Source organism: Cololabis saira, chromosome 9 (genome assembly GCF_033807715.1).
Source record: "Cololabis saira isolate AMF1-May2022 chromosome 9, fColSai1.1, whole genome shotgun sequence".
Taxonomy (NCBI): domain Eukaryota; kingdom Metazoa; phylum Chordata; class Actinopteri; order Beloniformes; family Belonidae; genus Cololabis; species Cololabis saira.
The window spans coordinates 522,905-548,891 of record NC_084595.1 but is presented as its reverse complement, the minus strand read 5'-3'; the positions used below and the strand labels follow the sequence as shown (position 1 = coordinate 548,891).

General features: G+C 47.6%; 1 protein-coding gene across 1 annotated transcript; it reads right to left on the bottom strand.

Annotated features, from left to right (window-relative positions):
- Positions 1 to 1,610: 1,610 nt before the first annotated feature.
- LOC133450866 (uncharacterized) lies at positions 1,611 to 23,733 on the bottom strand. The gene is made up of 9 exons (XM_061729767.1): positions 23,563 to 23,733; positions 22,187 to 22,230; positions 21,895 to 22,003; positions 21,473 to 21,705; positions 17,212 to 17,272; positions 3,320 to 3,381; positions 3,063 to 3,171; positions 2,620 to 2,873; positions 1,611 to 2,125 (listed from the first exon to the last, which is right to left on the bottom strand). The coding sequence occupies exons 1-9, from the start codon at positions 23,567 to 23,569 to the stop codon at positions 1,868 to 1,870; spliced, it is 1,137 nt and encodes a 378-aa protein (XP_061585751.1). The 5' UTR covers positions 23,570 to 23,733; the 3' UTR covers positions 1,611 to 1,867.
- Positions 23,734 to 25,987: the final 2,254 nt, after the last annotated feature.

Below are 25,987 nucleotides of genomic sequence, written 5' to 3'. Positions count from 1 at the left end.
AACATGAAACAGAAGTGAATACAAAACAATAATAATCAATAATAAATAAATGTTTGTTTCCTGCTTCTTTTTTCCCCTACTTCCAGTTTTAATTATGTGATAGCACGATAGCACGATAGAACAAAACATGCCTATTACTACATAATTATCCATATGAGTATATAGAAAAGCTAAATATTATATAAATATTATATCAATATATAGAAAATACAAATAATATATAAATCTATATAAATATACACTATATAAACTACATAAATATCCCTAAAATAAAAAAAAAAAAAAAAAAAAAAAAAATATATATATATATATATGCTACATACATAATAAATATATAACATATACTACATAATTATAACTATCCCTCTCAACATATAATATATACTACATAAATATCCACATAAATATCTAAACATATCTTAAGCAAGTATAATATACCATTTTTCCCTATTTTATTTGTTTATCACACTCCCCGTTAACCCATTTCCTCTTCCATATACCTGTTTATAAATAATTTTTTGTATTTCTTTTTAAACACATTTATGTTAGTACTTTGTTTCATTTCCTGCTCCAAACGGATTAGTTTTTTTTTTTTTGGTTTCGGGGGGTAAAAGAAAAGCCAATGAGATAAAAGAGATAAAAACGGGCGTTTCATTCTTCATGGGCCGCCGTCCTGCGTAGTTGAGATGTTTCACTGCTTTCACAGACCTGATTCCCACCCAGTCCTGTCTCCATCCCCGGGTCTGCACCAGTCTGTTCATCATGACCCACACTTTAGGACCCGGGTGTTGAAGCAGGAAACATGTGGAACATCTGGACAGCCGACCTCGGGGACCACGATTGTCCAGTCCTGCTCCAAGTTTTACTTTCTTCCCAAGAATTCAGACGGGAACATCAGTAATGTGCCAAAATGAAAAACGTGAAAACTAATCACAAATAATGTTCTACAAATAAACCTTAGAGAGATTCCACATAGAAATACGAGTTAAGACCTGAGCCAGTAACTGAAACTGGGGTTTGTCGTCTACAAACAACTCAGAGAAAATGTCTATGGTTTTCCCTGAATCCGTTTTTGTCCTGATTCCAGTCTGGTCCCCTCAGTCTCTCTTTCTAACGTCATAATGAACCTGTGAGTTGGTTTTCCACCTGCGTTCAGCTCTTCGTCTCTTGTTTCAGCTCTGACCGGTGCAGCATCTCCAGGGAGGTTTCTCTTTATCAGGGATCCCCTTCACCTCGCTGGGAGCAATGCTCATCAATAATACTCCTCATTTAGTCCAGCAGAGAGATGGGGAGGATGGCTGGGATGGGGCTTCATTCCTGCATGTTATCTAACACCTGGTTTATACTTTATAGAACAATATTTGGAGACAATTAAAACACATTGGTTTAGCGTCTGTCTGTCTATCCGTCTATCTATGTGATCAGAAATGATCTTTAATCTTCAGATTCAGGAATCAGAGATTATCAAGACTGAAATACATGGAAACATATTCATCATCATGATAAAGAAATCCAGCATCAATGAACATCTAAAGGTCTGTAAACAATAAGTTGAACTACTTTCATGAAACAAAACAAAGAAATAAAGGATCCATTTTAAATGTATTAATTTTATTATTGATTCATCTGATCAGCTTCAATCATATTTGTGTTTACATCATATGAAATATTTGATTTCTTTGACATAAACATCATGCTCCTCGTCAGTTGAAGAGAAAAACATTACTGATTAACTTGTCTGAACTGGCACCTTCATTTCTGAAGTGAGGTCATGTGGATTTGACCAAATGTTATGAAATAAGAATCATGGATTGATATGCAAGTTAGTTTTACTTAGTTTTTAATGCCTGACGTCCCACAACTGCTTTCACGAGCCTGTTCTTGCTGCTGCTGCTGCTGCTAAAACTCCTCGTGCTGCTTCTACTTTTGCCACTGCTAATCCTCCTGCTCCTCCTGCTGCTGCTGCTGCTCCTGCTCCTGCTCCTGTTGCTGCTACTACTGCTCCTCCTGCTGCTGCTGCTGCTGCTGCTGCTGCTCCTCCTGCTCCTGCTGCTGCTGCTGCTGCTCCTCCTCCTGCTCCTGCTGCTGCTGCTCCTGCTGCTACTGCTGTTATTGCGTCCTTCACCTGCAGGAGGAACAAGAACATGTTTTACACAAAATAAGATGATTCTTGTCCTTCTAAAATGATCCACAACTCTGAACATTTATGTGCAACACATCTTCTCGTCATGTGAAGATAAGAGGCAGCAGAGCAGAGTGGTGCTGGAACCACGTCTGCTGATCTAAATCTCTGGATCTTTATGAGTGTGACACCGTCATGGAGGAGCGACGGCTGAGAGGACGAGGAGGAGCTCAGTCCTGTTAAAGGTCCAGGGTTTCACCCCGGACCCTCACTAACACAAACCACCAGGAGAAACATGTTCTAACGTACCTGCTGACTCTAACACAAACCACCAGGAGAAACATGTTCTAACGTACCTGCTGACTCTAACACAAACCACCAGGAGAAACATGTTCTAACGTACCTGCTGACTCTAACACAAACCACCAGGAGAAACATGTTCTAACGTACCTGCTGACTCTAACACAAACCACCAGGAGAAACATGTTCTAACGTACCTGCTGACTGTCAGGCTCGCCGTAGCGCATCTTAGTGGCAAAGTGTTCACAGTTGTACTTCTTCAGGTTGTACTGCAGTTCTGTATCCACCAGTGAACAGGCTTTCTCCACGATATCATTAGCTGGATGAGGTCTGTATTTATAATCCAGGCGATTGTTGATTCTACAGTAGTTATTTCCCGCCACGTCTTGCAGCTTCTCTTTCAACACTTTGCCACCAACATCACCACCATCGCTGGAGCTTGAACCCAACCCTAAAAGGATGAACCATGAAGAAAAGTGTTTGAGCTGCAGCTCACTGAGATGATGCTGACACCTAAAGATGCTGACATGGTTCTACGTCTGCTCTGTTGCTGATTCACACCGTTGAGCAGATGAGAACAACCTGAAACCTTGTTTGGTTTTGTTTCAGTCTGACATGTTGGAGGAACGAGGAAACTTACCAGTGTTTACGAAGTGAACGATGTTTCCACCACCAACATAAACAGCCCAGTGGTTATACAAACCACGGAGGATCTCAATCAGGTCTCCAGGTTTGATCTCCCTTTTATCCTTCAATTAGGATAAAAACAATCAAGCAATCAATGAAGAGATTGTGTGACTACAACTGAAAGAATGATAGAAACAAACCAGTCGACCCAGTTGTTGGTTTTAACTGGAGTTGAAAAAAATTATAGAATATTTATAGAAATTTACAAACCATGTCAAAGTATTTGATGATTGTAGCGGCTGAGTCTGAGCTGGAGGAAGGTCCAAGAACAACTAAGACAGACACCAGAAGTGAGTTCAGAACATCAAACACATCTTTTAAGTTTGTGATCTCCAAAAACTTCTTCTTTTCTATTAAAATATCAGATATATTTTTTTCCACACATTTGTGCATTTGTATGGTATACGAAACAATTATATGTACGTACAAACGTATTTTGAGTTTGTAAAGTTAATTAAACCAAATAAATTACTGAAACTGTTAAAAAAGTTAGTTTTTCCTAAATATAGTTTTATAAATCCTAATATAGTAAAGCATGAATATTCATTTTGACCAACCAAGGCATTATTGTTTGTGTGTGTGTGTGTATATATATATATATATATATATATATATATATATATATATATATATATATATATATATATATATATATATACATACAAATGTAGGTGTCTCTCTGTCTCTATCCATCTATTGAGAGAGGGAGAGAGAGAGAGAGAGAGAGAGAGAGAGAGAGAGAGAGAGAGAGAGAGAGAGAGAGAGAGAGAGAGAGAGAGAGAGAGAGAGAGAGAGAGAGAGAGAGGAGAGAGAGAGAGAGAGAGAGAGAGAGAGAGAGAGAGAGAGAGAGAGAGAGAGAAGAGAGAGATAGAGACACACGAGGGGGCAGAAAATCAGAGGTTAAGGAAAGAGATTGGTCAACCACAGTACATAAAAACACCCCCCGCCCCCAGACAAACACAACATCTTCTAAGTTGGACATTATCTTGTAATACATAAATTCAACTTTTAGCCGAGTGGCAACTAAACCTCTAAACATGGGTGTGGCCTCAGTCGACCCCAGACCTTTGATTTTGTTCCTTCTACTCAGCCAGATGCTCATTTTTGCATGACCCATGAGAAAATTAACCAGAGAGACACATCTCCGCTGTGCCGCTATGTATCGTGGCCCAAATATAATTAAACTGTCGTTGAGCACTACTCCTAAGCCACTAAGCAATTGCCGCAGCACTGAGAAGAGAGGACTCAGTCTTGGACATCCAAGCCACAAGTGTTGCAGAGACTCCTCAATATAACAGAAGAAACAGTGACTCCCAGCTCGAGGGTCTATATGTGCCACATGTCTGTTTGTGGCCACGGCCCCGTGCACAACCCTCCACTGCAGATCCGCAGTGCGTTTCTATGGGGTCTTACAGAGACCTCCAGCTGCCCTTTGGGAGATGAAACTGGAGTCAACACACCAGACCACCGCGACTCCCGGACACCAGCTAATGATGACCTGTTCAGAACCTTCACTGAGACCAGATACAAGGCTTTCTTCGGTGTTATTTCGAGGTCCTGTATAACCGGTGTCTTGAAAGACAGAATGGCTCCACCTTCCTCCACCTGTTCTTCCACCGCAGCACAGACAGACAAAGATGGAAACTCAGGCCAGAGTATTGGTTGGTCCTCCACTGACTCCTCTGCCAGTGCTCTTCTGAACGGACCAGGGGCCTCATTTAAAATGGACTGCGTAGGAGTCATACTAAAAGTGCACGTACGCTCAAAAGCCGAAAATGCCGGGCGCAAAAAAAAATCCGGATCTATAAAACTGCGTGCACGCAGACTTCCACGTAAGGTTCTCTTTATAAATCACTGTCCAGCTGGAAGGCTGCGCACGTGAATCCGCCTGGTATCCCCGCCCTCTACACGCCCACTTTCTACCGAAAATGGAATCATTTTGCATATGAATGAGCCTGCTGAGCATGCGCAGTGGCTTCCTGCAACCTGTTTGGCTTCAGAATGAATGAATGAACGTGTCGAGCCACCGTGCCACTGAATTTAACTGAGATCTGAGATGTAGATGTTGTTGATGAGGAGGAGGACAGGAAAACCACATTATTTTGTTGTCACAGTAAAAGTAGAAAAATAAATAGTATAAAATAAAGCGAGTGAGTGGCAGCACACCGTTGCTGCGCGGAACGCCGTGAGTTCCCCGGTGCAACAGGGGGACACACGTCCCCCCGTCTTTTCAAAATCATGTTTATTTTCCCCTTATCAAGACACTGTATGAAAGCGATACGAGAACGCCCCCCCCCCCCCCCCCCCTCCTCCTCTCCCGTCTCCCGTCAGAGCGGCTCAGGGCGGGTTTATGGTTCTGCATCACCAACGCAGAGCCTACGGCGTAGGTGCGCGTCGCCGCGTACCCTACGCCGTAGGCTCTGCGTCGTTTTAACGCGGGGCCATACACCCGCACGTAAAGGTTTCACGCGCCCGTAAAACTCATATATATGAAAACAAATCTGAGTCCCTTTAGGGAAGAAATGAGGGGCTCCGTGGGGCTCCCTAAACGCAGCCCCTCATTTGTTCTGTCCTAAAGCGGTGAAGGAGGTTCCCGGCGTGTCACCGCGGCTGCAGCTCCAGCAGCACCAGAGTCCTGACTGACTGAGCTTCACACACAGAGGAACACGATCAGCGCTGTATTATTTTATTTTATTATTTTATTATTTTAAGTCTGATATATTTTGTGATATGTGATGACATTATTAAGAGTATGACATGAATCTGGCTTCATTTCACCACCTCACAGCCTGCGTCGCCAGTTCCCCGTGTCTTAAGTAAATTCTTACGGGAGGGTCAGGGTTGCCGTAAAGATAAGCAGATTTTTCGGTTAGGTTTTTCTTTTTAGATCCGAGGATTTGCGTAGAAGGCGGCTTCCGCAACTTTCAGGCGCTTTTTCTGCGCAAGCAAGCTTTATAGATGAGGCCCCAGGTATTGCACTGATCACCTCGCTTGACAGTCTCTCTATCAGCCGCAAAGATCTAATTCCTGTCTCTCGGCTTAACACGGTTGCTGTTTTCCACTGTCCTCCTGATCTTAGATCAGCCATTTTTGTCATCCCTGCTCTTACCAGCGTTCTCCTCACAGTGGCAGAGCTGAGCATCCTGCAGCAAATCAGGGGATTGTAAAACAGGGGTTCCTCCCCTACACTGTCATAGATCTGGGACCAGTCTCTCTTGACCTTTAACAACAAGCTGAAGCTGCCCTTCAGTAGTCTGATGGAGGAGTTTATGGTCACCCGAGCAAGAGAAGTGCTGCTGTACAGAGACTCCAGTGACACCAAAGTCTCCTCGGCAGGCATAGAAGTGAGGACCGGCAGGAAGTGGAGGGCTCAAGAGGCGGTTGACCAGGCTGAGTCCCGCTTGCGGCACAGCGAGCTGGTTGGAAAAGTGGCTTCTGGACGGGCAGGAATCGGGAGTAACCCAAGACCTTCGTACAACAAGACCCAGGGGAAGGAAAGGCGGCTGCTGATCCAGGAGGAGGTCCGAGCAGGGGTGGAGGAAGCCCGCTGCAGTAGGACAGTAGGGATGCGGCAGCAGGGGGCGTGGACCCGATGGGAGGAGGCAGCTGACCGGAAGATAACGTGGACAGAGTTATGGCGATCTGAGCCACACCGGATTAAGTTCCTCATCCAGTCGGTGTACGACGTCCTCCCGAGTTCGTCCAACCTCTTCCGCTGGGGCTTGGCCAAGAACCCACTGTGCCCCCTCTGCCAAAGAACTGGATCGCTGGAGCATGTCCTGAGCTGCTGCCCTAAGGCACTGGGTGATGGCCGTTACCGCTGGCGCCATGACCAAGTTCTGCGGGTCATCGCAGAGGCCATTTGCACAGGGATCTCCACCAGTAAAGGCCAGCAACCATCAAGGCAGTACATTGCCTTTGTTAGGGCTGGGGAGAAGCCCCAGCAGCTCCGGAGTCAGGCAGGGGGGCTGCTGGCAACAGCTCGGGATTGGCAGCTGAAGGTCGACCTAGGGAGACAGCTCAAGTTCCCGGAGAACATTGCAGTGACCACACTCAGGCCTGACATGGTCCTAGTGTCAGAGTCAACAAGACAGGTGGTCCTGCTGGAGTTGACTGTCCCCTGGGAAGACCGGATGGAGGAGGCCTTTGAGAGGAAGAGGGCCAAGTATGAGGAGCTGGCAGGTGAATGCCGAAGCAAGGGATGGAGGACCCGATGCAACCCCATCGAGGTCGGTTGCAGAGGATTTGCCGGGCAGTCTCTCAGCAGGGCACTCAAGATGCTGGGAGTGAAGGGACTGCAGCACAGAAAAGCCATCAAAAACATCTCTGACGCAGCAGAGAAGGCGTCCAGATGGCTGTGGATCAAGCGGGGGCGATCCGTGGACCACAAAAGCTACCTAGACACAAGCCGGGATTTGATCACCCCGGCTGGGTCACCTGGGTGAGGGTGTCTGTTGTGAAACCCGAAACACCCCGTGACCCCAGGCTACAACACTGATGATGTGTCTAGGTGGCACCAGAAGGTGTATTTGAGAACTAGATTGCCCTTGTACAGCTTAGCGGTAGAGTACCAGAATCCAAGCATTCCAAGAAAACCTCATACAAGTCCTTTCCCATCAAAGTCCAGAAACTCTTGTAGAACTCTGAGGGAAGTCCATCAATTCCTGAAGCTTTACCACAGCTGAGCTGTTGAACTGCAGCAGTCATTTCCTCAAAGGACATGGGGGACTCCAGCGAAGCTGCCTGTGCACCACTCAACTGTGGCAGCCCTTCCAGGATCTCCTCCACACACTCCATTTCACGGCTCCCAGCACTAAAGAGATCAGCGTAGAAATTTATGGCCAGCTTACGCATCCTTCCTGGATCAGTTGTTAATTCCCCATTTGGAAGCTTGAGATGCATCATTGCGTTGTTTTCTCTGACTTTTTTCTCAAGTTTAAAGAAAAAGGATGTTGGGGCATCAATGTCTTTAATAGTAGAGACCCTAGTTTTAATCAAGGCCCCTTTTGCTTTCTCATGAAGGAATCTACCTAGAGCATTCCTCCTGTTTTCCCAGTACCTACTACCACCATCACTGCTTGAGATCAAGTCATCTTCCAGGACTTTAACTTCCTTCTCAAGCTGTTCAATGTAAAATGTATCCATGGCACCCATGTGTTTCATATACTGCAAACAGAAAATTTTGATTTGTGTTTTTCCGACCTCCCACCACCGAGTTATGTTTTCAAAATCGTTTTTCCTAAGTCTCCACTGCTCCCAAAAATCAGAGAATAACTGTTTAAAATGTTGGTTACGAACCAGCCTCACATTAAAATGCCAGTATGGACAGCGTTTAAAAGGCACCTGCAAAGAAATATCTACTGTAACCAAGTGATGATCTGAGAAACCAACAGGTGATATTGTGGACCTAACAAGCCTATTATTGTACGTTTGGTTTACATAGATCCTATCCAACCTAGCGCCCTTTACATTACCATCAGTAGCTTTCACCCATGTGTATTGTCTGGCTGTCAGGTTAAGCTTCCTCCAGACATCTATGAGGTTGTTTCCTGTAACCACACTAGACAGGAAAGAGGCCGACGATGGATGAGGCTCCCCTGCGTTTCTATCAACCATGGGGTGTGTTGTACAATTCCAATCTCCTCCCATCACTATAATTGAGCTACTATTGAACTCTTTAAGTTTATCATTTAACTTTCTAAAAAGGAGAAGTCGACCAGCACCAGATGTGTGTGCATACACATTAATAAAGACAAAAGAAATGTCTTTAATTGTTGCCTTGATTACCTGGACTCTACCCTGTTCTACATTGCAGACTGAGACATTTGTTAAATGGAGGCGCTGTGAGAAAAGAATGGCAACTCCGGGTGACGGGTGACGGGTGCCATGATTTAAAAACAACTGACCCGCCCAGCTCGCTCCCCAGTCTACCTCATTATCAGCTGAGCTATGTGTCTCCTGTAGGAAGAACACATCTATGTTTTTAGTTCTATTCAGCTCAGCAACCATCTCTCGCCTATCCCTCGTCCATCTCGTCCTCCGTTAATATTTAAACTTCCAATCCGAAGACTGTCCATTCGTAGAATATAGACAAGAAAGAGAGAGGAGAGGACAGTGAAACCCTTCCAAGAAAAAAACACCTTTTGTAAATCACCCATTTTCATTATTATTCGTTGAGAGAAACGTTTTCCCATTTTTCTTTCCTAAGTTTAGTCAAGAGTTTCTTCAGTCGAAACCTCTTCTGCTTGCTCAGTTGTTCATAATCAACCTTCCTGCGAATTCTCATAACCGATTCGATGAACATGTCCACATTTGGAAAAAGATCTGTTAGCACCACATCCTGTTTGCCATAACTTACATCCAGGAAATCATTGATTTCCTTTACTGTGTATTAATCTCCCTGTGACACAATGTCAGAGCATTGTGACAGGCTATCATCAAACAAATCATCCTCATCGTCATTCTCTTTGCAGGGCTCGGCTGTTACAGAGCCCTGAACCCTAGTCTCAGCTGACTGCCTGCTCCTCACTGTCTGCAGCTGCCCACCACTGCACCCTGGTTTCACCTCAGCATCATCCACACCACTTCCATTCATATCCTGAGTATTTCGCTCATTCCCTGGGTCTGTATGCACTGTGGATTGCGGGTCACCGGCTGCGGCGTCGCCTACTGCAGGATGAAAGTTTGTGACCAACGTCACCACACTCAAAACACTTCATGCTGCCAGAACTTGTGTATACAGTGTAGAACCCATTTTCAAATTTAACGTTAAAGGACACCTCTAGAGTTTGCGAGGGATCGTTTAAAATACATGAAGGTCTGCCTGCGCAGAGACTGGGACATGCTGCAGTCTGGCGTCTTTACAGCCCAGACGAACTGTTCTGAAGCCGCCTGCAAACTTCCCGAACTGGCTAAGTTCTTTTTCAATCATCTTATTCGGGATGAAGGGAGGCACACCTGACACGGTGATCCGTGTCAAGTGTGCCTCCACGGGAGATCCAGCCAGATGAACCAAACGCTCTTCCTGGACAAAAGCCACCACGGCTTTACTCATCCGAGAGCCATACGTGATGTTGCCGTGTCCGATCTGATCTCCTAGAGCCAGCAGGACCTGCTCCACAGTGTACCGGGCATCAGCCACGACTCTGACCCTGTCTGATTGACATGGGAGGCGAGCCCTCAGGGAGGGACGCCATGGTCCACGGCACAAACGCCACTGATTTATTTTTTTTTCCTTCTCAACAACAATAACCGCAAATTAATGAATTAAACATCTCTTACCTGTCACCAAGAAAACGTGTAGAAAAGTGGAAACAAAGTGTCACAAACTTTCCTCTCATTCAACCACTCCAGACGCTCCACAGCCACTCACAAACTCAGACTCCCCAGCATGCAGTGAGAGAGAGAGAGAGAGAGAGAGAGAGAGAGAGAGAGAGAGAGAGAGAGAGAGAGAGAGAGAAGAGAGAGAGAGAGAGAGAGAGAGAGAGAGAGAGAGAGAGAGAGAGAGAGAGAGAGAGAGAGAGAGAGAGATTTTTTTTGGATTTTTAAGGCACCTTTATTTTTCAATAAATAAAGTCCAATCACATCATCATGACATAGTCAGCCAAAGTTTAAAAAAATAAAAACATTAAAATAAGTTATGCAAAAGTGGGGTTGAAGCACAGCTTCTCTTCAACTACAGAACAGACAGCAGCATTAAAACACCATTGATGGATAAAATCACTCATGTGTCCCATCAGAGAGTGGAATTTAAAATCCACTCTGACTCTGGCCTTCACCAGAGCCTTGAACATAGTCACCAAGTCTGTGTTAGAGTCATTGTTCATTCTGGTGTTTCCTGCTGAGGTAAATGGACAGCTTAGCCTGTCCCACCACAAAGTTCAGCAGCTGCCACTTCTGTGCGTCCTTCCTGGTGTAACCAGCACCAAAGATGAAGGCAGTCCCACTCCAGCCCTCTCCACAGGCCAGAAACACAGCCTGCAACAAGGTAAAAAGAGGCTCCAGCCTCAGACAGTCCAGGAAGCAGTGGAACACTGTCTCCGTCTCCTGACAGAAAGGACAGCCCATAGACACAGTGGGGTTCAGTTTGCAGGTGAAGTTGTTTACCGCGAGCGCCCCCTGCAAGATCCTCCACTGCAGGTCACCCGACCTTTTGTTGAGGGGAGGCTTATACAACAGCCTCCACACAGGTTTGCAATCCACAGTTACTTGCAATCTGCCCCTCCACACAGTGTCCACTCTCCCACTGAGCTGTCTCTTGTGCATGGCATGAACACAGTACCTGTACAGCGTCTTCCCTGTCACCATGTACAGGTCCACAGGGTCAGCGTCCTTATATCCCAAACACGGCCCCGTCAGTCCCTGATAGTCAATAGACAGACCCAACTCCGGAAAGGGGTCTCCGTCATCAGGGGTCTCTGTGCCTGCGAAATAGTCCCGAAGAATATCCTGTTCCTCAGTGGTCAGCCTGCACATCCACAAGTTTAAAATGTCCCTGGTGTGCCGCTGTGACCTCAGCCCCAGCAGTGAAGCTGCCGTCTCTGTGTCATGAAGTCCTGGACCTGCAGCCTCCACCACCTGTCTCAGCTTCACCACTCCGGCTGAAACCAGCCGCTGGCTGAGACCTGGTCTGCCGCCGCCCTGAAGGTCCAACCGAGCCCCGTGGACCAGAGGCTCCTCCAGCAGCCAGAACAAAGAGGCCGCAGGCTGCAGTCTAGTCCATTTAAAAAGAGTCCATGCTCTGAACAGTCCCTGATAAAAACCCGGCAGGTTATGTGCACTGTTAAAAACACAATCAGTTAAAAACAACCCCATGTCTAACCCTAGACCTGCCACTCTCCTCAATATAATGGTCATCACCGGGCTCCAGACCACATCCTGACCAGTCAGGTACCTCTGTACCATCAGTAGCCTGAAAGCTGCCATTCTGCTCTTCAAGTGGATCAAACCCTGGCCCCCCTCCTCTTTTGGTAGGTACAGTATACTCTGTGGGACCCAGTGTAGGTTGTCCCAGAAAAAAATCAGTAGGACCCTCTGAATGTCCTCTAAGAGGGCAGCCGGAGGCTCCACACATTTAAACTTGTGCCAGAGGGAGGATGCCACCAGGTTGTTAATAATGAGCACCCTCCCTCTGTATGACATGTGTGGTAGCAACTACCTCCACTTCCTCAGCCTCCCCTCCACCTTCTCCAGTACTCCCTCCCAGTTTTTCAGTTCTGTGGTGCTGTCCCCCAAATACACCCCCAGGTACTTCAAAACACCCCTTCTCCAACTTAAGCCTCCTGGCAGCTGGGGAAGACCTGCAGCCCACCTCCCTACTGCTAAGGCCTCACTTTTTTCCCAGTTCACCCTAGCAGCTGAGATCTTACCATAAGTATCAACGATACCCCCCAGTACCTTCACATCCTTCTGATGTTTGACAATAACAACAATGTCATCTGCGTATGCTGACAGGTTAAAACGAGAGTTAAAACCAGGTAAAAACAATCCATCAATAAAAGAGCGTACATTGTGCAGCATGGGTTCAATAGCGAGTGCATACAACATGCCGGACATGGAGCAGCCCTGTCTGACCCCCCTCCCCACTTCAAAAGGTCTACACAGACCCCCGTTTATCTTCAGCACACTCTCAATGCCCTCGTACAAAACCATTGTCTTGGCAATGAAACCTGAGTTGAGGCCGAACCTGTGTAAGACTTTCCACAGGTAACGGTGCTCAACTCGGTCAAACGCCTTTTCCTGGTCCAAAGAAACCAGACCAGCATCAAAACCCAATGGACCGGAGACTTCCAAAAAGTCCCGAATTAGTGACACATTGTCAACTATGGACCTGCCGGGCACACAGTAGGTCTGTGTCCGGTGCACAACCTGGTCCATTACTTTCTTCAGCCTGTTTGACAGCACCTTGGAGAGGATTTTATAATCGGTACAGAGCAGGGAGACCGGGCGCCAGTTCTTTATATTCTGTAGGTCCCCTTTTTTTGGCAGGAGAGTCAGCACCGCTCTCCTGCAGCTCCGGGGCAGAGCCAAGTCCTCAAAGCTTTCCTGAAAGACTTCCAGCATGTCGTCCTTCAGTTCAGCCCAGAACGCCTTAAAAAACTCCGCTGGTAGCCCGTCGATCCCGGGGGCCTTGCCCCCCTGCATACTCTGCAGTGCCCTGTCCAGCTCCTCCGCAGTCAGCGGACCCTCCAGCTCCCTGTTGGCCTCTTCTGAGACCCTGGGCAGCCCGCTGCAGAAGGAGTCAAACACTTCCTTATCCTCCACATACTCACTCCTGTACAGCTCGGCATAAAAATCAACTGCCCTTTGCCTGATGTCTCCGGCCTCAGTCAGGAGCTGGCCTGTGCTGGAGTGCAGAGCGTGAATGAACCTGCTCTGTCCGTTCCTCTTTTCCAGACTAAAGAAAAATTTTGATGGTGAGTCCATCAGTGCTGCGCACTGAAAACGTGACCGGACCAGCGCCCCCTGTGCCCTAGAGCCCAGCAGGTCTGCCAAAGCGGCTTTTTTTGACTTGAGGCTCTCAATACAGCCTTGATCTCCTGTGGACTCTGCAGAACCCTGCAGCTCCACTATATCTATCTCCAGTTCCTTCATAGACCTGGTGATGTCACGAGACACATTGAGAGTGTACTGCTGACAGAGCTGCTTCACCTCCACCTTCCCACAGTCCCACCACTGCCTCAGTGATGTAAAATCACTCTTGGTTTCTTTAAAAGTTTTCCAAAAAAAAATAAAAGACTCTTTAAAATGTTCATCCAGGAGCAATGCAGTGTTAAAATGCCAGTAGGCGCTCTTAGGTAAAATGTTCCTTATAAAAACAGTGCACATAACCAGCGAATGATCAGTAAAACCCACAGGTATTATTGCACAACCCCGGACTACATTACAATGTTGCTTAAAACAATAAAACCGGTCTAATCTGGCCAGAGAGACAATGTTGTCCCTACAGTGAGCCCAGGTGTACTGCCGCTCTGTCCCATGGAGCCTCCTCCACACATCCACCAGGTCGTTTGAGTGGACCAGCTGCCTCAGCACACTCTGGGATGCAGGATGAGGCTCATCATGGTTGCGGTCCAGTCTGTCATTCTCTGTACAATTAAAATCCCCCCCCACAAATAAAAACTCTTCAGGTTTGACCTCAGCCAGTCTCTTACTGACAGTGTTTAAGAACAGCTTCCTGTGGGCCCCTGAACATGGAGCATAGATGTTCATAAAAATCACACAGAATTTATCAAAATGAGCTGTCACCACCAGAAACCTGCCATCTACAATATGCTCTATGTCAAAGGATAGAGGAGTAAAACGCCTAGAAAATAAAAACCCTACTCCACTGCTGGTCGTAGTATGATGGCTTAAAACCACCTGCCCCGCCCACTCTGTCTGCCAGTCAGTTTGATTTTGTGTGTCGCTGTGTGTCTCCTGTAGGAACAGCACATCTATGTTTTTTACTCGGCTTAGCTCAAACACGGCTGCACGCTTCCTCACCTCCCTCGCACCGTTCATATTTAAAAGTGCCAATTTTAAAAGTCTCCATAAGAAAGGGAAGAGAGCAAACTATTAAAACACAGATAATAAATAAGTTAAAAATCACTGTCATGGTCATCATCATGTTTGTTTTGACGTCTCAATTTAACCACTAGCTTTTTCAGTCTGTAGCCCTCTTGGGTTGTGAACTCTCTGTTTCTTAAATGATTCTTGACTGAAGAGCAGAAGTCCCCTATGTCTGGGAAGTGTTTCTCCACCCTGACTCCCTTCATATTCTTAGTTTCCTTTAGGAAGGTTTTAATGTTTTTTACAGAGCAGATCGTCCTCTCCTGACTGACAGTCAGCCTGTCCTCCATTAACTCACTGATGTCAGAGTCGTCACTGTCACTGCTGCCAGCCCCTCCCACAGCCAGGGACACACCCCCCCTCTCCAATGCACACACACTCTCCACCTGCATGTCCTCCTCACACACACCACCTTCCACCTCCTCTTCCTCATTCACCTGAATGCCTTCACCTGCCTCACCCCCCTCCTCTTCCTCATTCACCTGAACACTGCCCACTGCCTCACTCTCCTCCTCTTCCTCATTCTTCTCATTCACCTGAACACTGCCCGCTGCCTTACCCTCCTCCTCTTCCTCATTCACCTGCATGCCTTCACCTGCCTCTCCCCCCTCTTCCTCATTCACCTGAATTCCCTCACCTGTCTCTGTGTGTGTGTCTTCTTCATTCCTGTGACCCCTACTGCCTGCTTCACCTGTCACTGTGTGTGCCTCCTCCTCATCACCCACCTGTACACTGCCCCCCTCACCTGCTTCACCCACCTCAGTGCTCTGTGCTCCAGCTGTCTGTCCAGCTGTGTTGTCTGTCCCTCCGTCTCCTCCAGCCTGTCTCAGTCCACTGGGTCCCTCACCAGCGTCCTCCTCAGCCTCCTGAGCTCTCTTACTGGGACAAGCTCTAATCAAGTGACCCTCCTCTCCGCACCTGAAGCATTTCATATTAGCTGAGGTTGCATAAAGCACATATTCATAATCGTCAATTTTTACATGAAATCTGATGTTAAGCTCCTCATGTCTATTATTGAGGATCATGAACAGTGTTCGCCTGTGTGAGACAACATGCCTGAGGAGAGGAGACTTACAGCCCGTCAGGACTTTTTTTATTGGAGAAACGATCTTCCATGTCTCGACAACTCTTTCTCCAGGAAAGAGTCGGAGATGAACGGTGGCACATTGGAGAGAGAGACCCGCGTAGCCGGCTGTGACAGCGGCATGACAGACACGTACAGATCTTTAATGGTGACGCCCCTTTCAACCAGCTGATTCACTTTTTCTACTTCGTCCACAAATATCACCACCGCGCTGTTCATCCGCGCGGCAGACTTGACACTGTGGTACCCCACAACCTTCCCCACGGCCAGACTGACATCTTCCACTGAGCAGGGAAACCCGGCGTTGACTTTGATGCCGTGTTTCCTGCTCAGTTTCCTAAAATCATCCGCCATGCCGCCGGCACGCCGCAGCGAAACACCGGCGACTCCCAAACAAACAATCCCCCCCGACTAACAACTCATGCACTAGACACACAACACTTACACAAAACAAACAAACATAAAAAAAAGTTTAGAAAGAAAGAGATGAGAGAGAAAACTCACTCACTCCACGAACGCTCCTCCACTCACTCCGCACGCTCACCATCCACTCAGAGAGAGAGAGAGAGAGAGAGAGAGAGAGAGAGAGAGAGAGAGAGAGAGAGAGAGAGAGAGAGAGAGAGAGAGAGAGAGAGAGAGAGAGAGAGAGAGAGAGAGAGAGATTCTGGAGGAAAACAAACCCCCTTAAAGCAGGTTTCTGCAGGTTTGTGATCTCCAGTGTTGGTACTAACGCGTTATTTAGTAACGCGTTACAGTAACGCCGTTAGTTTTGCGGTAACTATTACTCTAACGCATACAGAGCCATACAGAACCTGCTGAAATGAAGGCTAGAGGGGATTAATGGGAGCATTTAAAAAAAACCATTTATTTAAAGTAACTCAATAGTTACTTTTCATAGTAACGCATTACTTTTTGGTCTAAGTAACTGAGTTACTAACTGAGTTACTTTTTTAATGAAGTAACTAGTAACAGTAACTAGTTACTATTTTTCAGTAACTAGCACAACACTGGTGATCTCTGACAGTAATCACCTCTGAACTTTTCAGAGTTAATGACTTTAGTTCAGTGAGAGTTTAGTTTAGTCTCTGAACTCTTCAGAGTTAATGACTTTAGTTCAGTGAGAGTTTAGTTTGGTCTAGACCAGCGGTCTCCAACCAGGTCCTGGTTCCACCGTCCTGCATGTTTCTAGATGTTTCCTGCTTCAGAACAGCCTGATACAAGCGACTGTGTCGTTAACAGACTTGTTCAGACCTTGATTACTGGCTAATGATGAATGAATTAGAATCAGGTGTTTGAGTGTAAAACATGCAGGACAGGTCGGGGACCGCTGGTCTGGATCACTCAGGGAACATTTATTCCCCAAATAAAAACAGAACGCAGTCCCTTTTAACAAATGATCAACAAAACCCTTCAAAATAAAACAGAACGATACATGAATGGAATTAAGAATAAATATTTTTAGACTTACAAGACGCAAACCTTCCCATTTTTGTTGCTACCGGCGCTTCTGCTGTTATTGCAGCCTTCACCTGCAGGAGGAACAAGAACGTGTTTTACACAAAATAAGATGATTCATGTCCTTCAGAAACAATCCACAACTCTGAACATTTATGTGCAACACATCTTCTCTTCATCCCCTCCTTGAACCGCCACCTTACCGTGGTGGAGGGGTTTGAGCACCCGAATGATCCCAGGAGCTATGTTGTCCGGGGCTTAATGCCCCTGGTAGGGTCTCCCAAGGTAAACAGGTCCTAGGTGACGGGTCAGACAAAGAGCGGTTCAAAGCCCCTTATGAAGAAGAAAACAGCAAGGAAGTGTACGTCGCCCGGACTGGCGTTACCGGGGCCCCACCCTGGAGCCAGGCCTGGGGTCGGGGCTCGCAGGCGAGCGTCTGGTGGCCGGGTCTTGGCCCACGGGACCCGGCCGGGCGCAGCCCGAACGAGCAACGTGGGCCCGCCCTCCCGTAGGCCCACCACCCGTGGGAGGGTTTATAAGGGGAAGGTGCCGTGTGATTTGGGTGGCAGCCGTGGGCGGGGGCCCCGGCGACCCAATCCCCGGACGACGACTCTGGCTTTAGGGACATGGAATGTCACCTCGCTGGGGGGGAAAGAGCCTGAGCTTGTGCGGGAGGCTGAGAGGTACCGACTAGAGATAGTCGGGCTCACCTCCACGCACAGCCTGGGCTCTGGAACCCAACCCCTTGAGAGAGGTTGGACTCTCTTCCACTCTGGAGTTGCCCATGGTGAGAGGCGGCGAGCTGGTGTGGGCTTGCTCATAGCTCCCCAGCTCAGCCGCCATGTGTTGAAGTTCTCCCCACTTAACGAGAGGGTCGCTTCCCTGCGCCTTCGGGTCGGGGATAGGTCTCTCACTGTCGTTTCGGCCTACGGGCCGAACGGCAGTGCAGAGTACCCGGCCTTCCTGGAGGCCCTGGGAGGGGTGCTGGAAAGTGCCCCAACTGGGGACTCCATCGTTCTGTTGGGGGACTTCAACACTCACGTGGGCAGCGACAGTGTTACCTGGAGAGGTGTGATTGGGAGGAACGGCCTCCCCGATCTGAACCCGAGCGGTGTTTTGTTATTGGACTTCTGTGCTAGCCACAGTCTGTCCATAACGAACACCATGTTCGAGCATAAAGGCTGAGTTATGCTTCTGCGTCACACCAACGCAGAGCACACACCGCAGCCGTGACGCCGTGCTGAACCCTTCAGAGTTCTCCGTCTCTCCATTTCGTCGTGGTGCAGTACCCCCCGCGACCGCTAGTTAGCGATCTTTTTCTGAATGGTTTATCCGACTTTTTCCCGTCACAGTAAATCAAGGAAATAAGGACAACTATTGTGCAAAAAACCAAAACAAAAAAAATCACATATAAACGAAGAAAAGAGCCCTGGAAGTTCACGACTGCTTCAAACCGGAAACCGGAAATGCTTCGCTTTCAAACAAACCAATCACAGCCCTCTCGGTCTGCGTGTGGTCGGCGTCTCCTCGACGCGTGGTTACAATTTTCGGGAGGTGCACGTCACTGACGGCGCAGGTGACCAGGTAACCAGACGCCGTAGGCACGGCGCCATTTTGACGCAGAAGCATAACTCAGCCTTAAGGGTGTCCATCAGTGCACGTGGCACCAGGACACCCTAGGAGGTCAATGATCGACTTTGTAGTCGTGTCATCTGACCTCCGGCCGTATGTCTTGGACACTCGGGTGAAGAGAGGGGCTGAGCTGTCAACCGATCACCACCTGGTGGTGAGTTGGATCTGCTGGCAGGGGAGGAAGCTGGTCAGACCTGGAAGACCCAAGCGTATCGTGAGGGTCTGCTGGGAACGTCTGGCAGATTCCCCTGTCAGGGAGGTCTTCAACTCCCACCTCCGGGAGAGCTTTGACCGGATTCCGAGGGAGGCCGGAGACATTGAGTCCGAATGGACCATGTTCTCCACTTCCATTGTTGACGCGGCCGTCCAGAGCTGTGGCCGTAAGGTCTCCGGCGCCTGACGCGGCGGCAATCCCCGAACCCGGTGGTGGACACCGGAAGTATGCCGTCAAGCTGAAGAAGGAGTCCTACCGAGCCTGGCTAGCTCGGCGGACTCCCGAGGCAGCTGACGGGTACCGGCAGGCCAAGCGGACTGCAGCCCGGGCGGTCGCGGAAGCAAAAACTCGCGTCTGGGAAAAGTTAGGGGAGGCCATGGAGGAGGACTACCGGTCAGCCTCGAGGAAATTCTGGCAAACCATCCGGCGCCTCAGGAGGGGGAAGCAGTGCTCCGCCAACACTGTTTACAGTGGAGGAGGGGAGCTGTTGACCTCGACTGGGGACATCGTCGGGCGGTGGAAGGAATACTTCGAGGATCTCCTCAATCCCACTGACACGCCTTCCGTCGAGGAAGCAGAGGCTGAGGATTCAGAGGTTGATTCATTCATCACCCAAGCTGAAGTCACTGAGGTAGTTCGGAAGCTCCTCAGTGGCAAGGCACCGGGGGTGGATGAGATCCGCCCTGAGTACCTCAAGTCTCTGGATGTTGCGGGGCTGTCGTGGCTGACATGCCTCTGCAGCATCGCGTGGCAGTCGGGGACAGTGCCTCTGGACTGGCAGACCGGGGTAGTGGTCCCTCTCTTCAAAAAGGGGGACCGGAGGGTGTGTTCCAACTACCGGGGAATCACACTCCTCAGCCTCCCGGGGAAAGTCTATTCCAGGGTGCTGGAGAGGAGAATTCGGCCGATAGTCGAACCTCGGATTCAAGAGGAACAATGCGGTTTTCGCCCTGGCCGTGGAACGCTGGACCAGCTCTACACCCTCCGCAGGGTGCTCGAGGGCGCATGGGAGTTTGCCCAACCAGTCCACATGTGTTTTGTGGACTTGGAGAAGGCTTTTGACCGTGTCCCACGTGGCATCCTGTGGGGGGTGCTCCGAGAGTATGGGGTCGGAGGCCCTCTGCTGAGGGCTGTACGGTCCCTGTATGACCGGAGCAGGAGCTTGGTTCGCATTGCCGGCAGTAAATCAGACCTGTTCCCGGTGCATGTTGGACTCCGGCAGGGCTGCCCTTTGTCACCGGTTCTGTTCATTATTTTTATGGACAGAATTTCTAGGCGCAGCCAAGTGCCGGAAGGGGTACGGTTCGGGAGCCACTTGATTTCATCTCTGCTTTTTGCAGATGATGTGGTCTTGTTGGCTCCCTCGAGCCAGGACCTTCAGCATGCACTGGGGCGGTTTGCAGCCGAGTGTGAAGCAGCTGGGATGAGAATCAGCACCTCTAAGTCTGAGGCCATGGTTCTCGACCGGAAAAAGGTGGCTTGCACCAGGTCGGGGGAGAGTTCCTGCCTCAGGTGGAGGAGTTTAAGTATCTTGGGGTCTTGTTCACGAGTGTGGGGAGAACGGAGCGCGAGATCGACAGGCGGATTGGTGCGGCAGCCGCAGTAATGCGGTCGTTGTATCGGTCCGTCGTGGTGAAGAAGGAGCTGAGCCGAAAGGCAAAGCTCTCGATTTACCGGTCGATCTACGTTCCCACCCTCACCTATGGTCATGAACTCTGGGTCATGACCGAAAGAACGGGATCCCGGATACAAACGGCCGAAATGAGTTTCCTCCGCAGGGCGGCTGGACGCTCCCTTAGAGATAGGGTGAGGAGCTCTGTCACTGGATGGATGGATGGATCTTCTCTTCATGTGAAGATAAGAGGCAGCAGACCAGAGTGGTGCTGGAACCACGTCTGCTGATCTAAATCTCTGGATCTTTATGAGTGTGACACCGTCATGGAGGAGCGACGGCTGAGAGGACGAGGAGGAGTTCAGTCCTGTTAAAGGTCCAGGGTTTCACCCCGGACCCTCACTAACACAAACCACCAGGAGAAACATGTTCTAACGTACCTGCTGACTCTAACACAAACCACCAGGAGAAACATGTTCTAACGTACCTGCTGACTCTAACACAAACCACCAGGAGAAACATGTTCTAACGTACCTGCTGACTCTAACACAAACCACCAGGAGAAACATGTTCTAACGTACCTGCTGACTCTAACACAAACCACCAGGAGAAACATGTTCTAACGTACCTGCTGACTCTAACACAAACCACCAGGAGAAACATGTTCTAACGTACCTGCTGATTCTAACACAAACCACCAGGAGAAACATGTTCTAACGTACCTGCTGACTCTAACACAAACCACCAGGAGAAACATGTTCTAACGTACCTGCTGACTCTAACACAAACCACCAGGAGAAACATGTTCTAACGTACCTGCCGACTCTCAGGCTTGCCGTAGCGCATCTTAGTGGCGAAGTGTTCACAGTTGTACTTCGACAGGTCGTACTGCTTCTCTGTATCCACCAGTGAACAGGCATTATTCACGATATCATCAGCTGGACGAGGTGTGTATTCATTATCCAGGTGATTGTTGACTTTCCACTTGTTCTTCTCCACCACGTCCTCCAACTTCTCTTTCAACACGACGCCTGTACCAGCCCCCATCCCTAAAAGGACCAATCATAAAGAAAAGTGTTTGAGCTGCAGCTCACTGAGATGATGCTGACACCTAAAGATGCTGACATGGTTCTACGTCTGCTCTGTTGCTGATTCACACCGTTGAGCAGCTGAGAACAACCTGAAACGTTGTTTGGTTTTGTTTCAGTCTGACATGTTGGAGGAACGAGGAAACTCACCGTGTGGCACGAGGTGAACGACGTCTCCATCACCAACATAAACAGCCCAGTGTTTACGACCACCACGGGAGATCTTGATCAGGTCTCCAGGTTTGACCTCCTTGTTATCCTTCAGTTAAAATAAAAAAACAATCAATCGATGAAGAGATTGTGTGACTACAACTGAAAGAATGATAGAAACAAACCAGTCGACCCAGTTGTTGGTTTGAACTGGAGTTGAAGAAAGTTAAAGAATACAGACCAACAACCCCCCCCCCACCACAAGCACAAGTAAAAAATGAAATTTACAAACCGTGTCAACGCATTTCCTGATTGGAGCGGCCGGGCAGATGGGAGCTGGAGGAAAAACAGAATCAGACACCAGAAGTGAGTTCAGATCATCAAACAAATCTAATAAAATCTAATATAGTAAACCATGAATATTCACTTTGATCCACCCAGGGATTTTTTTTATATATATATATATATATATATATATATATATATATATATATATATATATACACACATGTGGACAAAATTGTTGGTACCCCTCAGTTAAAGAAGGAAAAACCCACAATTCTCACTGAAATCACTTGAAACTTACAAAAGTAACAATAAATAAAAGTGTATTGAAAATTAAATAATCAAAATCAGCAATTACTTTTGAATTGTTGATTAACATAATTATTAAAAAAAACAAACTAATGAAATAGGGCTGGACAAAAATGATGGTACCCATAACTTAATATTTTGTTGCACAACCTTTTGAGGCAATCAATGCCATTAAAGGATTTCTGTATTTGTCAATGAGCGTTCTGCAGCTTCAACAGGTGTTTTGGCCCACTCCTCATGAGCAAACTGCTCCAGTTGTCTCAGGTTTGATGGGTGCATGTTTCAGCTCCTTCCACAGATGTTCAATGGGATTCAGATCTGGGCTCATGGAAGGAACTTTAGAATAGTCCAACGCTTTTCTCTCAGCCATTCCTGGGTGTTTTGGGATTGGAATTTGCAAAAATGCATGTTGACAAGCCACAAAGCTTCTGGGAGAATGTCCTTTGGACAGATGAGACCAAACTGGAGCTTTTTGGTAAGGCACATCAACTCTCAATGTTCATAGACATAGACATAGGTGTGGCCTAACGGCTCAACAGCGCCCCCTAGAATACTTTTCTCTGCCATAACTTTTGAATGGTTTGACATAATAGAGTTTTGGGTGGTGTCATCGGACTCGGTATTGAGTCCTTGAGCTTCATAGGCGTTTGGAGAATCAACACTGTGTCCATTAAGGACCTTATGGGACGGTAGTGATTGTTCCAGGTATTAGTCAGACCCTATCTATCTATCTATCTATCTATCTATCTATCTATCTATCTATCTATCTATCTATCTATCTATCTATCTATCTATCTATCTATCTATCTATCTATCTATCTATCTATCTATCTATCTATCTATCTATCTATCTATCTATCTATCTATCTATCTATCTATCTATCTATTGTTATCATGTTTGAGTGTAAAACATGCAGGACCAGGTCGGGACCGCTGGTCTGGATCACTCAGGGAACATTTATTCCCCAAATAAAAACAGAATGCAGTCCCTTTTAATAAATGATCAAGAAAACCCTTCAAATAAAACAGAACGATACAGGAGTGAAATTAAGAATAAATATTTGTTAGACTTACAAGACATGATGAAGTGGAGGATTCAGGACGGCTGGAACTGCTGGACTGATTGAACTGAAAGTAAGATCGTGCTCTTTATCTTTATCTCTTGATCCAGGCAGCAACAAATGCATGACTGCACACCGGCCACACATTGTCTCTTTTTATCAGAAACCTGGCTGGGCACTGACGCACCCATCCTTCTCACTGAGGCCTCTACCCTTAATTTTAACTTTTTATTTTCTTTTAGGAGGGGCAAAAAAGGTGCTGGTACTGCCTCTATTACTGTAAACGTATTAATAATGAAAGAAATCATACTACTCAGGTACACTGCATTTTAGTACCACGCCTTTGTTTTTAGTGCCCCTCCTATTTTATGTATCACAATTTACAGACCACCCAAGTATTCTACGTCTTTTATTAGTGAATTTTCAGACTTACTGTCAATCATGCTCACCTCACACCATCACATTATAATAACTGGTGATTTTAACTTACACTTATGGCGCTTTTATACTAGTACCTACTCAGCGCGACTCGACTCGCCCCTGTTGCTTTTACGCTACGCGTGGAGGCGTGTGGAGGCGTGCTGAGTAGATACTTTTCTGTAGCTGCTCTGCCGAGGTTCTGAGCGGCTGAGTCGGGCTGTGACATCATCACACTCCAGGCCACCGATTGGTTGGGGGGTTGGAGTTAGACGTTTGAATCAGGAAGCGGGAATCAGCACAAGAGCAGCTCGCGGCTTCCTCATTTTCGCCGACAGACAACGGTAGCAGACGTCTGTTTCATGATCCAACTCTGAGGTGCAGATGTTCATAAACCTGGTGCTGACGAGATAATTAAAAAGGGATGTAGACGGAGATAAGGAACGACCAGATCTACCAGGATCTCTGTCTCTTCATAGCTGCTCACGGCTCCAGCTGACTTTTCAGCAGCAACGAGACAAACAAACAAAAAAAAGTGTTGCTGCTTGAAGTTTCTCTCACTCTCATTTTTAACTTGATATCAAACACAAGCCACAGACCCAGCAGCACATCTATCATCTCCTCCAGGTTCTACATCTTTAGTGTTGTTGTCTTCTTCGTTTAGATCACACAATCAAATACGTCTCAGCAGCTTCTCCAACCTCCTACTTCTGATCTGGGTGTTTAAAATCAAACGAGGAAGCGAGTCGAGTCATGCTGAGTAGGTACTAGTGGAAAAGATAGATAGATAACAGAACATCACCGGGTTCAGAAGAACAGCTCCACGCCCTGCAGGCGCCTCAGGCTCAGAACCAGCTGAACAGTTTTTACTGCAGGTTCAACAATCAGGCCAGCAGCCCCCCCACCCCTCACCCCACCACCATCACCATCACCATCACACAACCCCCCCCCAAACCTCTGTCTACCCCCCCCCCCCGTTTTGAAACAGCTGCAACATTAAAGAGTGAAATAACATTTTTGCTTTTCCTCTCTTCATCAAGAATAGTAGTAAAATGACTCATCAGTACTGGGTTACCTTAAATGACCTGTTGAAAACAGTTGGGAGACGGCGTGTTACGTCTCAATGGTTGACTGACTGCCTGCCTGCCTGACTGGTTTGTGATGCTCTACAAATAGCTCATAACAGATTATTCTACATTATCTTGCATTTGTATCTCACCTCATCTGTCTTTTGTCTTTCTGAAGTAAGTTAAATGTTTCCTAAAAAAAAAAAGAATTGGCTGCAATCGTCCATCTCTCCAGGACCTGTACACTGTACGCCTCCCTGAAGGTGCAGGAAAGATTGCAGCAGACCCCTCCCACCCCGGACACAAACTTTTCCAGACTCTTCCCTCTGGACGGAGGCTGCGCTCCATCAGGACCAAAACCTCACGCCACAAAAACAGTTTGTTCCCGTCTGCAGCTGTCCTCATCAACAAGGCCCGGGAACCCCCTCCCCCCGGACCCACCTGGACCACCCCTTCCCCCATCTACCACGGACTGCTCCCCCATCCCACACTACGTTACATTAACGTAAAGACTTGAAAAAGATTTCAAGAAATTGTTAAGAATTCAAAGAAGTTTCCAACACTGGTGGGTTTTCTCTTTATGTGCAAAGTAACCTCTTATTCCGCAGGACACTCCCTGGTGCTACGGGTAGACTATTTCAGATGTAGGAGTTAAATACAACACACATACCATTGTTGAGAGGAGACGGTGGGGAGAAGCAGATGTTTGGCATTGGGGGGTCTTATCTGTGATCTAGGGTTGACACCCCAGGTGAGGGAATAACAAAGAAGATGTAGAGGTGAGACGTTCGGGGGGTCTTCCCCGTAGCTGGCTCCCCCAATGACATTCAGGTGCAAAGGACACCCCCCCACCCCCCTCTTACTATGAAATGAACTGGACTGATGACCACCGTGTGCATTTCTTTCCTACCCACGTGGTCTGAGAGAAGTGAACCTCCGGCCGGAAAATATTGT